Raw genomic sequence first — 17,880 nt, forward strand, 5'->3', positions numbered from 1 at the left:
GATCTAGGCATTTATATATACATCTCTCCAAATATGCATAAAATCAATAAAATATACAACACTCACTACTTATAAAGATGAAACACAATTCAAACTTACAAACAAAGCTTCTCCATGGCATAACACAGGTGGATGCTTAAGGATTAAACAGGGAGACTTCTGGTACGCCTCATTGTGCAAATCCCAATACTAAAATGGCTTCCTGCATTACCCCACTCATGTGACTCTAAACATCCAATAGGAAACTCTTCCTGTATCACCCCACTCATGTGACTCTAAACATCCAATAGGAATACAAGCCAAACCACATAAAAATTCACTTGACCGCAGTCTCCAAGCTAACCACTAGGAGATGCTAAAATTCTCAATGTGCACATAACATTACAGTCAGCTTTCATCAAAAACATAAAATACTCCTCAACATGGGGCTTCTCTTGTAATGACACAATCCGAATCACAACTGACAGTTGGCCAGTGTGGCTAATACTAAACTACTAACTAAAACTACTAAACAAATTCACGAGTTTTGTACATGGTGACCAAGATAGCTGGTGTGGCTGCTGGACACGGTTAATGTGCTCTTGCATCATGGGATCAAACCTTGCCATGAGTAAAACTTCTTTTATAAAATTGCCATTTGATGGAGAAAACAATGTTTCTGGGTGTGTCCTTACAGTGCGTTCACACCGAACGCGATAGACGCGACCAGAGCTTCAGGTTTACATGTAAAGTCAATGGAGCAGCGCGATGAAGCGCGAGTGGGGGATGATTTCAGAAGCTACGGAGCCCCGCAGGGGACATGGGAGGATCTCGCAAAACTAACTCGGGATCTCGCAAAACAAACTCGTTTTAGCTGCATTCTTCGGACGCCGGCTCGAAGCCGACCAGGAGGTCGAGGCACGATGTGCCGGGAAAACGGTGTTCCTCCCGGCTGTAGTAGGTCTCGACCTCCCGTTAGCTTCGAGCTAACGGGAGGTCGAAGGCCGAAGAATGCAGCTAAAACTTTTGCGAGATCCCGAGTTTGTTTTGCAAGATCTTGCAAAACTTTTGCGAGATCCCGAGTTAGTTTTGCGAGACCTTGCAAAAGTCTGTCTTAATTTTTTTTTCTCCCATGTCCCCTGCGGGGCTCCGTAAGAAGCAGATTTGCGTCGCAAAAACGCTTTTCTGCCTGATTCGCGCAACCAAGTAGCACGACTGACACATTTGAAGTGCGAAGTAAAATACGTGCTGCAGTTTGTGTGGTGCATTTTGTGCATTCACGCTTATCGCGTCTACCGCTCGAGTTGAAAAAATCTGAACTCCAGCGTCAAGTCGTGCTGCAACAAACAAACAGGAGCCTTGTGATGTGATACTCTGACCTAGTTCAAAGGGGCAGGTCCAGCCAAAGCCATTCATTCTAGCAATCAGTGTTTTTGTGATGAGTCAGCAGGCTCTCCAGGGCAGAAACAGTGTTCTTATTTTTCTCCTCCTTCTCCCTGAGGCTCTTCCACTTTAAGCTGGGTCCTTTTTATTCCTGTCTCTCTGTAAATAGTTATATTTTATATATTTATGTTTAATGTTTTTCTGTTTGAGCATTTTAATTAGGGATGGGTACCGGTGTCCGGTGCCATGATGGCACCGGTTCTGACATAAACGGTAGTAACCAGACCGAAAAGCAGCGCACATTTCGGTGCTTTATTTCGGTGGTTTTTTTTCCTGAGCTGTGATACACTTCTAGCCAATCATTTTACGTTTCCGAGGATAGTAGGCGGGGCCAGGTACGTACGTTCTGTTAGAGCAGAGCTACAGATTAAAAATGCCCAAGGCGAAGCGGTCAAAAGTCTGGCTGTACTTCACAGCAAAATATGCAAACTCAGCAGCCTGCAACAAGTGCTTTAAGCTGATACTGTCAAAGGAGGTAACACCAAGAATCCGATTAAACAGCTGGCGACGCATAGCGGGTTTTTTTTAAAAGCCGAGAAATGCGCCGTATTTGATAGCTTGCTGCGAGACCTCACACCGTGCACGTCGGGTGGATTGCCAGTTATCGGACCCGGAGCAACATCCCCCAAAAACCCGAAGAATAGAGTCCTGGCCCCTAGCCCTGCCAGTGTAGCAGAAATGATGAGGATGATGATGCAGCAGCAGCCGTTCTTCTCTGCGTGAGTAGCTTAATGTTGTTAGTGTGTAATTTACGTTGAGTAGGCTAACCACGTTATTACATTAATGCAGGTAAGGTGAACTAGCAAGCATCATCATAGCTACATGCAGCTGTCTTCTTGTTTGATGGCAGATACTCCCTTCACCCTGCCAAAAAGGCTAAAATGACCAAAGAAAAAGTGGAAAACAGTTAAACATGAGAGGTTTTTGGACAAAGTTTGTTTTTTCCATTGTTTAAGCACTGCTTCCAGCCAAGAGTGATACCATATATGCCACATAGCTGCAGAAAAGGCTGACATTGTTATCTTTTTACAAAAAAACCCAGCTGAACATGAGAGGTTTTTGGACAAAGTTTGTGTTCTCCATTCTTTAAGCACCGGTTCGAGCACCGTTTAAGCACCGGCACCGTTTCAAAAGTACCGATTTGGCACCGGTATCGGATAAAACCTAAACGATACCCATCCCTAATTTTAATATTATGTCAAATACATTTTTGTAATGACTAATGTGTACAGCGTCCTTTACGACGCTGCTCTGCTCTCCACAGTGAATAGAGGCAAAGCAAGGCAAGTTTATTTGTATAGCACAATTCAACAACAAGGTGGTTCAAAGTGCTTTACAGAGACATTAGAAACAAAAACAAATAAAAAGCATGATTTAAAATTGATTAAAACAAGCAAACAAACAAACTAACTAAATAACAAACAAACAAACAAACAAAACAGTATGTAAAAAAAAAAATCAAAACAGATAAAATCAGAACAATAGATAAAATCAGTAGTTAAAATGTAACTTTTTGAAGTTTAAGCTTAAAAGTGTGGATTTGGTGCTTTATTCAAATGCAGCTGAGAACAGGTGAGTCTTCAACCTGGATTTAAATAAACTGAGTGTTTCAGCTGATCTGAGGCTTTCTGGGAGTTTGTTCCAGATATAAGGAGCATAAAAGCTGAATGCAGCTTCTCCGTGTCTGGTTCTGACTCTGGGAACTGATAAAAGACTGGATCCAGATGACCTGAGGGATCTGGATGGTTCATACTGGGTCAGGAGGTCACTGATGTATTTTGGTCCTAAACCATTCAGAGCTTTATAGACCAGCATCAGAACTTTAAAGTCTATCCTCTGACGGACAGGCAGCCAGTGTAAAGACCTCAGAGCTGGACTGATGTGGTCCACTTTTTTGGTCTTAGTGAGGACTCGAGCAGCAGAGTTCTGAATGAGCTGTAGTTGTCTGACTGATTTTTTAGGTAGACCTGTAAAGATGCTGTTACAGTAATCAAGCCTACTAAAGATGAATGCATGGACTAGTTTTTCCAGGTCCTGTTGAGACATCAGATCTTTTATCCTTGAAATATTCTTGAGGTGATAGTAAGCTGACTTTGTTATTGTCTTAATGTGTTTTTCTAAGTTTAGGTCTGCATCCATCACTACACCCAAATTTTTCGCCTGGTCTGTGGTTTTTAGGTGTATAGATTGAAGTTCTCTGGTGACCTGTAATCGTTTTTCTTTGGCGCCAAAGACTATTACCTCAGTTTTGTTTTTGTTTAGCTGGAGAAAATTTTGGCACAACCAGTCATTAATTTCCTCAATGCATTTATGAAGAGCCTGTACAGGGCCTTGGTCTCCTGGTGACATTGTGATATATATTTGTGTATCATCTGCATAGCTGTGATAGTTTATTTTGTTGTTCTTTATAATCTGTGCCAGTGGGAGCATGTAAATGTTAAACAGAGGGGGTCCCAAGATGGAACCTTGTGGAACTCCACATGTGATACTTGTCTGCTCAGATGTGAAGTTACCTATTGATACAAAGTATTTCCTGTTTTCTAAGTATGTTTTGAACCAGTTTAGTACAGTTCCTGGGGGACCGGGGAAGATCGTGGTCCCTGGTCCTGGTCCTGGTCGTTGGTGTTGTTGAGAGAGTTGGAGGCAAATAGGGACCCCTCTTCTTGCCTCAGATGTCTCTCCTTTCTGAGGCTCTTCCCGGGTGGGGGCAGATGGAGCTCCTCCTCAAGGTTTCTGCTGGGCTTTGTCTGTTCTTGGAGTACTGTTTGTTCCTCTTTATGAGATAACTCCTCGTTTATCTCAGCCTTGGCACCAAGCACAGATGGATGACGTATGGAATAAAACAAGTTGGAGGTGAACAGTTTCACCCCTGACTTGTTAAAAATAAATCCATTTGCTTTAAACAGATGCCTGCGTTCCCAAGAGAAGGGAGACTCTCTCTTCAAACGCTAGATCGACACCTGCCGTCTTGGAAACATACCGTCTGGCAGTACTTCCTCCCACATTTCTGCTTCACGCGTGTGAAAATTGCATATTTTAAAGCACAACCTGTTGCATGGTTGAATTTTAGCCAAGCTTTAGCTGTTGGATAGGTATTAGATGTCTGGTTTTCACAAAAAGTGAAAACAAAAGCAGAAAAACAGTAGGTCTTTGGTGATGTAGGTCTTTGGTGTTTTTCAGTTTAACTGAGTGTTGCATAGTCTGACCTTGGAGCAAATTGCTGAGCTGTCCACTTCTAGGTGGATTGGCAGGTGTCTTGAAGGTTTTCCACTTGTAAATAACATTTGTAAAATGATGGGTGTCACACTGTTTAAAAAATTGTTACAGCCTTTCCCAGACTGATGTCCATCAAAGGTTCAGTCTCTAATATAACTGCTGATGTTTTTTCTGCCTGGCAATATTTTAACAGACACCAGAATGTTGACCAGTAAACTGCCATTCCTGGGTTTATAGATGTGGTCACATTAATGCTGATCAGTTAATCAAATCCATTTGATTATCAGCACCAGGCTGGGTTCATACTCAGGACAGTTTTGCTATGAGGCAACAGTGCAAACCACAACATCACCATGCTGGTCAGAGACAATAACTAAGGTTCAAAATGTGAAAGAAAATATATAAAGCTGAAAATGTAAAATACATGAAATACATGGAAAATAAAACTAAGAACCAAACAGAGAATACCAAAAAACTGACCATAATCTAAGAAAATCTATTAACCAAGCGTGAATGAGACAGTCAGTGTTAAAAAAATGAAATTGTGAAGGAAAGGAAGAAGAGAAAAGGAGGGTCATGTTTTAGACTGAAAGAGATTGGTGGGAGGAGTGAGATAAATTAGCTGTATGAGAAGAATTTCTAATTAGAGAGCTGCAGGTGTCTGATGATGGAGATACCGAAAGGAGTCGAGCTCTGTTTCCCACAACTCCTCAACAGCTCCTGCAGGAAGCCGACACTTCACTGGTCCAAAGCTGTGCTCCTGAACATTGTGCTCTCATGTATCTCTCTGCTCACTGCTGCTCTAAACCTTCTCGTCATCATCTCAGTCTCCCACTTCAGGCAGAGATTAACTTTTCAACTGAAACTACAGTTTAAGTTTTAGATGTGTGAAAGCTTCCATTTACATTATATGACTTAGTGATTAAAGAATGAATTTTAACCATGGTCATAATGTCTTATTTGCTTGAATTGAATCATGCCTTAGTAGTGCAGCATTTTCACTGAAGACATGTTGACATTAACGATGTGCATTATATTCTTTTCTGTCTCCCTGCAGGCAGCTGCACACACCCAGTAATATCCTCCTCCTCTCTCTGGCCGTCTCGGACTTTTTTGTGGGTCTCCTGTTGTTGCCTTTGGAAATTTTTAGAAACACAAGCTGCTGGGTACTTGGTGATCGTATGTGTTCTGCTTATTGGTATTTGACCAGCAACATTATCTGTGCTTCAATAGGGAACATTGTTCTAATATCAGTTGACCGCTATGTGGCTATTTGTGACCCTCTGCATTATCCCAGCAGAATTACTTTGGCGAAAGTCAAACTCAGTGTTTGTCTCTGTTGGTTTTATGCTTTTTTCTACAGCAATCTTTATACAAAGAATATCATGATTGAACCAGGCAGGTATAATTCTTGCTTTGGAGAGTGTGTATTTTTTAGCAGCAATATTGCTATTGTTGCTGACCTTATTTTATTCTTTTTTGTTCCAGTAACTGTTATCATAGCCTTGTATATGAGAGTATTTGTGGTGGCTGTGTCTCAAGCTCGTGCCATGCGCTCTCATGTTACATTGGTCACACTTCAGCGTTCACTGAATCAAACAAACAAATCTGAGCTGAAAGCAGCCAGGACTCTGGGGATTCTTGTAGTTGTGTTTCTAGCATGCTTCTCTCCACTCTACTGCTACTCTCTTGTTGATGAAAATGCAATCAATAATCCAGCTGCATCTTTTGCGGTCATTATCTTTTACATTAACTCTTGTCTAAACCCTTTGATCTATGCCTTGTTTTACCCCTGGTTTAGAAATGCTGTTAAACTTATCATCACGTTGGAGATCTTCAAGTATGACACAAGTGGTGCCAACATACTGTAAAAAGAGTACGAAACCTGCTTGTGCAATGGTTAGCACTGACACACCACAGCAAGAAAGCCCTGGATTTGAATCCAGCTGGTGCATAGTTTTAATGTTCCCTTGTCTATGTGGGGTTACACAGCTTCTGCTCAGAATCAAAAGACTTGCATGGTGATTCTAAATTGACTAGGTGTGAATGGCTGTCTGTCTCTACTTTTTGACCTTTGACATACTGACCACCTGCCCAGGGTTTATAGTATGTGTCTGCCCCCTTGGACCATGATATGGGCAAATAGAAGAGAATGGACGGTTGAAACTGACTTACTGAATTATGGTTCTAAACAGTGATAGAAAAAACATCACTATTGCTGTCACAGTTGTGACTGTGGTGCATATTCTAAATGAAAATTACGAGAAAAATATATGTAAGTATTTTTAATTCTTCTTATGTTTTTTATGTGTTAATTATTACCTAGTAAATCTCACTCCATTTCTTTTTCAGTGTATTCACCTTTTGGCTCCAATAATGTTCACTTCAGTGGTTCGTGTTTTCTTGTTTTCTCTGGTTATTATACACTGTTGTTATATTTGTATTTTATAAATACTGTGTTGTCAAACATAGTGTACAATAAAATTAAGATTAGATAAGAACTTTATTAATCCTGGGATAAATTATTGTGCCTTTTACATACACAAAAAGAAACACTGTGTTCAGAATCAGAGAGAGTAATAAATGTAAATTTAAGAACAGAAAGTTAAACAGCTAATGAAAAAGATAAGAAGAATTGTATAAAACATAAATATGAGTATGACCAGTAGTGCAAGATGACAGAAAGTGTCACAGTAATGATAATAATGTTAATGCTTCTAGCAAGTGCAACAATTGTTAACTAAAACTAAATTACAAACAATAATAATAATACAAATAATGACTTACTTTCTGTTACAGCTCAGTAATAAAGTGGAAACATTAGGATAATAGGGCAAAAATAAGACCTTAATAATGTGGTAATTTCTAAGTTATTACCACTCAGTTTTCAAAGTAATAACCACTTAATATCCAGGTAAAATCATGGTAGCACGATTGATTACAGTTGAGTCATAATACACTGAAATGTATATAATTGGATAATAAGTGGGGGTGTAGAAAAATACAGTTCAGTAACAAAGGGGTAATACTAGGGTAACAAGGCAGAAAAAAATAATATAACAATATAGTAATTTCAAAGCTATTACCACTTTGTAGATACCACTTTTCACACCTTGGCTCGTGTGATAAGACAGAGGAATAATAGGAGGCTCAGGACCTTATCAGGACACTCTCAATAGAATTTAATGATCTGGGACTCTCCACTAATTGCTCTTAGAACCTCTCAGATGACAGGCAAAATGTCTTCAAGAAACATAAGAAGTCCAGAAGCTTTTCTTTCCAAGCTCCTTCTCATTTAATGTTTTCTTCGTTATTTCTACTACTTTCTAAATTGTAGATACATAATAAAGACATCAAATATATGAAGCAATATATGGAATCATGTCGCAAAGAAAAAGCTTAAAAATAACTGTAAACATGTGTTATATTTTAGATTCCTGAAAGTAGCCACCATTTGCTTTGTTGACAACACTGCAAACCCTTGGCCCTCTCTCAATGAGCTTCATGATTTAGTCACCTGAAATGGTTTTCACTTCACAGGTGTGCCTTGTCAGGGTTCATCAGGGGGGGCATGAACCACAAAGAATGGATGTTAGACCAGTGGAAATCTGTGCTTTGGACTGATAAGTCCACATTTGGGATCCTGTTTCCACCCTCCGTGTGTTTTTGCATTGCAAAAAAGGTGAACGTGAACATGATTGGTTGAAACAGTTCAATGTAGCCTTAGGTCTGATATGGGCTCACGTTTCTTCTTCTTCAACTTTCTGGACATCTCCTTATATGGAGATGACCCTTCTATAGGCAACACTCCTATTACCATGATAACCACCTCTTTCCTCCCCCAGGTCTGTAGAATTAAAAAGGGGGGTATAGGGCTTTGGAGCGTGATGTCACGGGGGTGGGCGTGGAAAGGATTTTGGCCCGATCCGCCATTTTGGGGGTCTAGCGCAAGTGAAAAGGGAGCAAAGTAACACACAACAGCCATGGTTCGTATTTGCTGTGTGGTCGGCTGCAATGCTCGATCACACGACCGGCAAGAGAATAAGCTTGAAAATGGTTTATCTTTTCATTCTTTCCCAACCTGGAAGCAACATGAGGCAGCTCGTGTATCGATGTTACCAAACGAAGGTGTCTAGTCTGGATAGCAGCTGTGAGACGAGCTGATATCCAGTTCTCTTCCATCTCCAAATATCTGTCGGTGCTCCTGACATTTTCATTCCGGTAAGTTCTAAATATGTTCATATCACTCTTTATAGCCTATTAGTTTTATTTTCAATGCGCTCTGAGCTCATAGCAAATTAGAACAAACATCCTACTGAGTAATTTTGCAGAACTACCTTCTATTTATAGAGTTGCTAATTATTTGGCATTATTGCAGCAAACCAGCCTATGAAATGGATGAAACATCGTGACTGGTTTCTGCTTCAAACATACCACCATGCCAATCAGATTACTTCTTCCATGTGAGGGTGAAGAGGTGGATAAGATGGTGAAGGTTTGCTGCGTTTGGTGAACAGTGTGATAATAAAACCAGGGAAAAATGAAACCTGCTCCTGTTAAATATTCTTAAGTCTTGTGCTGTTAAAATTGCTGTATTTTTTCAAAAGATACAGTAAATAATGTTAGTAGTGGGTGATATCATGTAAACACTGTCATGATTTTATGTAAACATTTTGTCATTTGTAAACTATAAATGACATGGATTCTACATTGTAACTGATGTGATGTTCTATAAGGTGGTTTTAATAAAAAAAAAAAAGAGGCAAAAATTAGTTTGTTTCTTTATTCAACTTTTGAACAGTGGTACTCAGTCAGTACATATTCAGTAAATGCTAATTATTTACACAGCAGTGCACTACGGGCATAAATCTAGACCCCTAGATAAAACATTATGGGTCATTCCCACAACCCACAGCTTTACTGTGTTCCAGCAAAGTATCCAATAGCAGTGACAACTCCTCCACAGTAGCAGGTGGGATTTTTCTGTTTTGAGGACGGCTCCTTTTCCCTGTCACTACAGATGGTCTGTTTATGTTTTGATTGAGAGCCTTTTTTTGGGCAGCTGAAGAGGAGAAGTCTATCTTATGGCCAACCTCTGGCTGTATCTTGGTCATATTACCCAGCAAAACCCAGTATGCAGGTTCATCTGTAACAGTCCTTGTGCCACGGATCAACACTGTTGCTTCTACATTAAACAGAAGAGCAGTGACGTGGGTGCAGGTCTCCGCGACTCCGGCCTTACAGGTGCAGTGGGCGGCTTCAACCTTCCCTGTGATGCTCACAGTGACCCATGGCTGCAATGCTGGTTCATTCAGTCTTTGAGAGTGCAGGACCTGAAACACACACAGACAAAGTTCATTTAAAGACAAGAACTAATGAGCCAAGGCTGACATAAATGCCTTTAATCTACTTTATCATAAATGTAACAAAGTGTTTAGAAAGTTAGCACATACATGTAATTTTTCATTTTTTTATGTATCCATCTATAGAACGCTGCATGTTATATTCTAAATCTGCCTGTTCTCTGTCAGAAACCTGCCTGCAGAAAATGAACCTAAAGTATGTAATGCAAGGATGTCATCACTTTAGAGATGGAGAAAGCATAAAGTGACAATTATGAATCACTTAATATGATAAGGAGATTCTGCAGGTCATTGATCAATGTATACAACTAAAATACAATGTATTTTTAGTGACACAGGATACAAACATGGAAGCAAGATGTATAATTAGAATTATTTATAATAAATATGAATAAATTGGTGCAATTTCTTTAACCATAAAGAACAACAATCCTTCAGGACAATGTCTCATCAATGCACTGAACTCACTATGTTATCCCTCTAACAGCCTTCACATGTTCTCACTGTAATTTCCCCTCATGAATGAATTTATGCTGCACTAATGTGAATGTTTGCAGGGAAATCAAAAGCATTTCACTCGCAGTACTCGAGCTGACTTACCTTTGTTTGAATGACGACTTGTACGCGCTGACTCCACAGACAAGGTCAGGCTACGTCAATAGCGGTTGGTCTTCAGGGTTTCTACTCCACGGCCGTATTTCATACGGGTCCACATTTCCAATGCACGCTATTTTCTGCAAGTACCGCTGCTTCGCCTCTGGACGCAATCGGTCTCTAAACAGTTCATTCTCTTTTGAGCTGCTTTTAAGCATCTTTCTTGTAGTCGTCGTTCCAACACAGTGTGTTTGTGTTGATTCGTAGACCCCGAAAATGGCGCTGCGCTCCCATAATGCATTGCGGCGTGACGTCAACTCCAAAGCCCTATAGTGCATACTATAACAGCAGATTTATGATCGAGGCCACATTCCTGTGAGGAAGTTGTGAGGAAGTGTTGTTTCTGTTAGTATCCGTGTGAGTTCAAAACTATTCTACAATGCACTGTGTGCAGTAAAAGACAAAACACAAATATATGATGCTAATTATGAGATATTAGTCTTAACATTAAAATACACTAATACACTGTTGGGGATTAATTCAAAACTGAAGGCACATTGAACCAGTGTGGGTACCACAGCATCTTTTGGTGACCTCAAACACACCTCCAGGCTGTGTATGGCGTAGGGGTATTTTACCAAGAAGGAGAGTGATAGAGTGCTGTGGCACTGCCACATAGAATACTGAACTTGCCACCATTGAGAACAGGCAGCATAGTCCTCAAGACATTGAACGACTTCAGCCTAGATAAAGGCTAAAACTAAAACAATGTTATTAACGGTACAGGGGGACTACGGGGGGATTATTTAGAGGTCAAAAGGTCTATTCAGGGTCAACTTTTCGCATATCCCAATTTTGCCAGGTGGCTATTGTCCTTAGTCTACCATTTGTATAATATAGAGGTGGACAAAGAACTGCTTCACACAGTGTTCATAAAGTTATGACAAAGAGCCTGGCTACCAGTGCCAGCAGGAATGGAAAGGGAAATAAATGAAAATAAAATAACAACAATACAAACAAAAACAGAACAGCTTTACAAAGAATCACAACCTACATTTTAGAACCAAGATAAAAAGACTTAGATTAGCTAAAACTTAGATTAGCTTCTTAGATAAGCTTGACATAATGAGAGCTTGAGGACAACGTCAAATGACAAAAAAGTTTTTTAGTGCAACAAGACACTACAGGCTTGGCAGCCACAGCTGGTACCGGCCACTTCAAGCCACTTCGACAATCTCATTGGACCCCCCCCCCCCCAAAAAAAAAACAGCTATGGAAAAGTACAGTAAGGAGTCACTGGAAGCCAGGTTAAATCTACCTTGGTCCATACCTCTCGCCACCAGTTTCTTTCTTTTGAGCAAAAAGGATGATAAACTCAGGCCTTGTATAGATTTTGGAGGACTGAATGAATTAACTGTGAAGAACCCTCTGAATCATCGAAACCAGTGCATATCTTACTTGCATCCTGTGTAGTGGGCGCTGTTACCTGGGAAATCAAGACATTGGTGCGCTGTGCACAGCCAGAAGAGCCTGATCCAGCTGCGGCCCACCTCACAGGCTATTTGCTCCACCTACCGCACACTCCCATGTGCTGCACTGGCTCCACACAGCGCACTTTGATCGCAAGGACAATTTCCTTGTTAAAATGCTTTTAGTGACTCTCTTTAGAAGGTGATGCATGCAAATATGTTTTGGCATTTTTTACGCCCCTTAACGGTTTTAAGTCAGCCCTGGTCTCACATTGCCTTAGATTTTGTCACCGGCTTGCCGTACTGCTCTAGCAACTTTGTCATATTTTCCATAATTGACAGGTTCTCCAAAGTGGTCCATTTTGTGCTTCTGTCTCGATTCTCTATTTCTAGTCATCGCTATTCAGTGATATGAATTATATCAGAACGCGGCAAATAGACTCCAATTTGTTCATGTAAATGGGGAGTCTTCTTCACTCGGTAGGATTAATTACAGAGTACCACAAAGTCCTGTGCCAGGATGAACGCTGTTTACTTTATGCATTCTGCTTATGTATGCTTGCCTTAGGCAGTATCTTTGAAAGTCATAGCGTACATTTTCAGTTCTATGTAGATGACCCCTAGCATCATCTAGCCATGAATCAGATAGCACACCAGGTTAAAGTACAGGAATGTCTTGAAGACATAAAGACGTGGTTACCTCTAATTTTCTGTTTCTATATTCAGATAAATCTGAACTTATTGTACTCGGTCTTGAAAATCTGAGGAAAATAGTGGCAAACCAGATACTTACTCTGGGATTACCTTGGCCTTCAATAATTCTGTAAGGAGTCTTGGAGTCATTTTTAAACAGGATATGTCCTTCAATGTGGATATTAAACAAATATATAGGAGAGACAGACACACTCTATTACATTTAAAAGCGACCTTTTTAATAAAGCTGAAAGCTTAGGGCTGAATCAGGTGACCTTGAACCCTCACTGCAATAGGACTAGGCTGCTGGAGGATTCCCATGATGCACTGAGGGTTTCTTCTTCACTTGCCTTTTGTTACTTTTTTGTTTAAATACCACTTTAAGGGAGTTTTTCCTTCCCGTTGTCGTCAAATAATTGCTCATAGAGGGTGTTTTAATTTGTCGGACAATGCTTATGATTTTCTGTGAGTCTGTTCACCCCATTGCCATCCTCTATGCTGTTGCATGCTGGAGCAGCAGGTTAAGATGCCAACACATTTTATGTGTCACACAGAATGAAAAGGCTTCACCACATCTACGAAATTAAAAGAAAAAGGTTAGTCATATTATTCCTCAGAACACCTCAGCGATTCCCCTCTCGAGTATATTTGCTCCGGGCCTGCAAACCTGTGTTAAAAAATGAAATCAGTTTAATTATCATGTCAAATCTTTTGAACTCCTGGCTCCACCCAGAGCCTACATCCACAGAACTACCTAGAAACAAAACCTGTGTGTTAACATGAACTTCACATTTGAGAACCCCGTTTTTATTTTTTTCTCTTACTTTGCTCTTGTTTTCCTGCTGTACCATGTCCGATCGTGTCAGGCGTTGTGTGGAGGCGAGGAAGAAGGAACCCAAACGCAGGACTGGCAGGTAGGTGAAGGTTTATTATAGGGAGTGGGTGAACAGAGGGTGAACGGACACTGACTGGCTAGACAACTGAACGGCTGACTGAACTGAGGGAACACACGGGAAGGACAACGTAACATCAATGACATGACAGTGAACGAATAGAAACAGAGGGCTTAAATACACAGACTGGTGAGGATGATAATGAAAGACCGGTGAGTACACAGCTGAACATAATCTGACTAATGATACGTGGGAATAACTGGAACACAATACGCAGGCGGTATGCTGCCACAGAAAACAGATGTGAAAATAAACTGAAGATGACAAAACGGAAAACACTGGGTCAACAACCCAGGAACCCTGACAGATCGCATGCCCCTACCGGTTGTGCTCTCTTTTTTAATAATTTACTATTTTAAAGGGAAAAACCTGGGTCACTTGGACCAGTGTTTGTTATTCCATAACTGTACTTTGAATGTGACAAATCTATCCTTCCCCTATGTAATTCATGAATATTGTTTTGGTTCTGACTATTTTCCTCTATAACATTTAACTGACTTCTACAGTGGCCTGCTATGGTTAATGGTTACATGAGTGATATCAAAAATTTTCTTAAAGCAAACATCAGCCCCCCAAAATTAATCTGAAGTTCCACACTCTCATGTGAATCTACAGTCTCCCCCTCTCTTATCCCCCTGCTCCTGCCAAAAGCAAAAACAAAACAAAGCAAAGCATCTGATAGGTTTGTAGCTTGAACCTATTCGCTGGAACGTTGAAGACAATATAATTACACAGCAAGCAAGACACGAAGTAGGCAAAGTTCTTCATGTTTCTCGTGCACGGGAGAGAACCGGACAAAAGTCCGTTCCTTCGCTTGACCCCAGTTGCTCTCGTCCGCTCCCCCGTAACACTGCTCTTTTATTGAGGTTACATGAATATGCATAGGTTCATTAACATACGACGTCTACATACCAACAAAGAGTACCGTGCGTGCGTGTGTGTGTGTGTGTGTGTGTGTGTGTGTGTGTGTGTGTGTGGGGTCAGAGTGTGACCCCATAAACAACTTCCCTTAACCTGCTGGTCTGGAAAATCCAACAGTTCATCTATATGTAAAAGGCACTTAGACTCAACTACGTTAATCCTACCATAAAACAATAAAACAAGGTACGACCTCTTCCCATGCTCCCAGGATGTAGGTGTGCATTCTGGAATGCACACCAAGCCTTTGTAGCCTGCTAAAGATCACACATCCTATCACTACACAATTGATTATACACCTCTAAGCATATATGGTTAAATATTTCTAAGCATAAATGACAATCAACAATACAAAACCTAACAGCATCCACCCTTTTCTGTGAATATTTGTCAACATTTACTCATCCTAACGTTGGTCCAGTCTTTGTCTCAGTGTCAAGTCAGTCAACACTTTAGTCCCCATCGTCAGTCCATCACAGCCCAGTCACACACATTCATGCACACACACTCACCCGCATTCACACGAGATATTACTGATAATAGAGTCCTGCGCGCAACCTTTTCCAGTGTCCATCACCAGGAAGATGACGTCATCATTTTAAAAAGAATAACAAGTGTTTATGATTTTGAACTGATCGGGTCCCCATAGGTAGCTGTCTCCTCAGCCCATTGTAATCTGGAAAAGCTCACCTTATATTTGCTCTCACAAAAATGTTAATTCAATCTTGCAGGCCTGCTTAGAACAAAAAATAATAATCAGCTCTTTTTTTTCTAAGTCATCAAAACAGAAAACATCATCACCATAAGGGTGACACCTGACAGGTTTTCGCTAAGTGCACTGTTACAAAAATAATGGGCCCAGTTCTGGACATGTCCATGTATAGAAAAACTCTTACTAAAACAAAACCCCGAAAATCTGCCAGATTAATCACAGAAAAGTTTTGCTTACTAGTGTAACAATATGTTATGGGACATCACTAAATTATAATTTATTTATTTACCTTTCTGTGGCGATGCTCTGGACATTTCTAAACCTCCACAAGTTCAGCATCAATTTTCATATGCTCTCACTTTAACAAGACCAGCCTTCACCTCTCACCCGTCCTCGTCCCCTATTCTCACAGTTGCCTGTGTGTCCTCCCAAATCTCCAGCAAACACAGGCCCAAATCAGCTGTTTCTTTCTCTCTGTTATTCTCTCTTCCTCTTTTCAGTCTCTTTTGCCGCTTAACTCCCAGCATGGCAAACATAAACCTCAGACAGTCCCATCAAGTGCTTTCACACAATAATGTCACTGGTACACTTCCCAGCTGGTGATTAGAGCACATGTTTCCATCAATGATGGTATTCGTACATGCTGCTGGACCCTTCAGAGTTTTAGCTCAGTTGTGCTGTCTTTTGCTTTTGCCTGCTGTTAATTCTTCAAGTCCACAGTGTTGCTCTGTATGTCTTCATGAAGAGATTGACTGTCCTTTAAGCTTCTCCTCAGGATAAGGACAGGATGAGAGGTGAACCTATGAAATTTTGAGCCAAAACCTGGCCTGTTTGTCGTCCCAATTAAGTTAAGCTATCATTTTGCCGCTGTACTCATCCACGAGGTTGAGCTAAGTCCATGGGCACCTGTATCAACACACTAAGACATTTCTTTAATATAATTTTCCTAGTTATCAACACATTCATTGTCTAATTCTTCTATCTAGATTTTAAGACATCTTTCTCTCTCTCACGTTGCACACACATCAGGCAATTTCCTCCAAACTGCCTGCAAACATTTCACTTCCTGTCACAGACACACACACACAGCGGTTTTCACACACACTCCTCACCTCACTCCATTTCATCAATTTCTGCAACCTAATCGAACTCTTGTTTTATGTTCACTCTCTATATACTGTACCCTCTGTAACTCTACTCATTTTTAATGTACTCATTTTAAGAATGCACCCTCAGCCACACACACACAAATTGAGCAGCTTCACACAAATATATACTCAGGTCTTTACATTTGCAAGCATTAACCAAACGAAATCCTTCACATCAAAGTCTTCAACGTGTTTATCAGAATTCCTTCAGCACAATTTTTTTTTCTTTTTTTGTGTCCCGTTTGGATCTTTAGCCATCAGAATTGTTGTCTTAAGGCCAAGAAAGATGCCAAGCGGATATCTTCAGCACAATTAACAGTTTTTCCACACACATAACAATTCTTTTAGCTCAGCTCTGCGGCACAATTCACTCAGCTCCTTTAGCAGATCTTCTCTTACACAAGCCACACCCTTTTTCTATCACACTTTCAAAACAATATGCACTTTTGATCATGCATCCAAAGAACAATTTTACACTTTCCTATATATTCACACGTTTATACGTATAACAAAATAACACCAAATGCCAAGATACATTATTTCCATTTCCTTACCACACTTTACATCATCCTGTACTGGTACCAGTTTTCCCTACACAATTTTGACAACTTTAAAAGCCTATGAGCCCAGGTCCAAATTAATTAATCAATTAAACCGTTTCTGTCCCGGACAGAGGCCTGATTTCTAAGTCTTATTTTAATTTAAAAGTGTTTCCCCCACCCGCAGCTTTACCGGAAGCTTTACTTTACCAGCATCTCTCGCCTAAAACTTTACCAGCCACTCTATGTTGAGGTGGTCATGCTCGAGGCCCGGCCTCTTCACTCAAACAATGCACCAAAAGTGGTCCCTGACCACTGGCCGTTAACCAAGGTCCCAAGTCTTGGCAGTGGCCAACTGAGATAATCCTGACGCCGCAGGGTCTTGCCACACGTCCGAAGCAAGGAGGGGGTTCTCACCCCTGAACTTGTGTGCACTCCTAGGGATCGCCCTCCCCGTCCTAAATCAATTTAAATAAATTTTCAAACACCACTGGGGACTCTAACCACCAGTTTACTGATGTCCAGGCCCAGCCTTCTGCCCAAAATGGGAACTCAAATCCCTTAAACAAGTGCCTAATTACCAACTCTAATCTCTTTTCTCTTGGCTGACACAACACAGTTAACATTGCACACAACACATGAACATTAAAATTCAACCCAACATTAACAGTAATACATTTTCATCAGATATTTCCCCAGACTTTACTGTTATTATCACAAATTTCCCAAAATCACCACGGATATTTCACCAGAAATCCACTGAACAAATTTTGTAATTTAGCTTAATTTTACTACAACTGAGCCAATTTAACTGTGAAGATCATCAACTCGGCGAACAGATAATTTAGAATTC

At 40.6% G+C, this 17,880-nt stretch overlaps 1 protein-coding gene across 1 annotated transcript; it reads left to right on the plus strand.

The window, feature by feature from the left end:
* The first annotated feature begins 5,302 nt into the window (after nt 1-5,302).
* Nucleotides 5,303-6,509, plus strand: LOC147311103 (trace amine-associated receptor 13c-like). The gene is made up of 2 exons (XM_086266382.1): nt 5,303-5,478; nt 5,696-6,509. The coding sequence occupies exons 1-2, from the start codon at nt 5,303-5,305 to the stop codon at nt 6,507-6,509; spliced, it is 990 nt and encodes a 329-aa protein (XP_086122508.1).
* The last annotated feature ends 11,371 nt before the right edge of the window (nt 6,510-17,880 follow it).

The sequence above is a fragment of the Aulonocara sp. 'chitande type north' Nkhata Bay genome, linkage group LG16 (assembly GCF_057382095.1).
Source record: "Aulonocara sp. 'chitande type north' Nkhata Bay isolate Kocher_YH1m ecotype deep benthic linkage group LG16, A_spYH_male_GT1.1, whole genome shotgun sequence".
Taxonomy (NCBI): Eukaryota; Metazoa; Chordata; class Actinopteri; order Cichliformes; family Cichlidae; genus Aulonocara; species Aulonocara sp. 'chitande type north' Nkhata Bay.

Excerpts from the sequence above, each read along its gene's own strand:
- LOC147311103 (XM_086266382.1), top strand. The coding sequence starts at position 5,303 with ATGATGGAGATACCGAAAGGAGTCGAGCTCTGTTTCCCACAACTCCTC. Across the intron at positions 5,479-5,695 it reads ATCTCAGTCTCCCACTTCAG|GCAGCTGCACACACCCAGTA; the intron begins GCAGAGATTAAC and ends GTCTCCCTGCAG.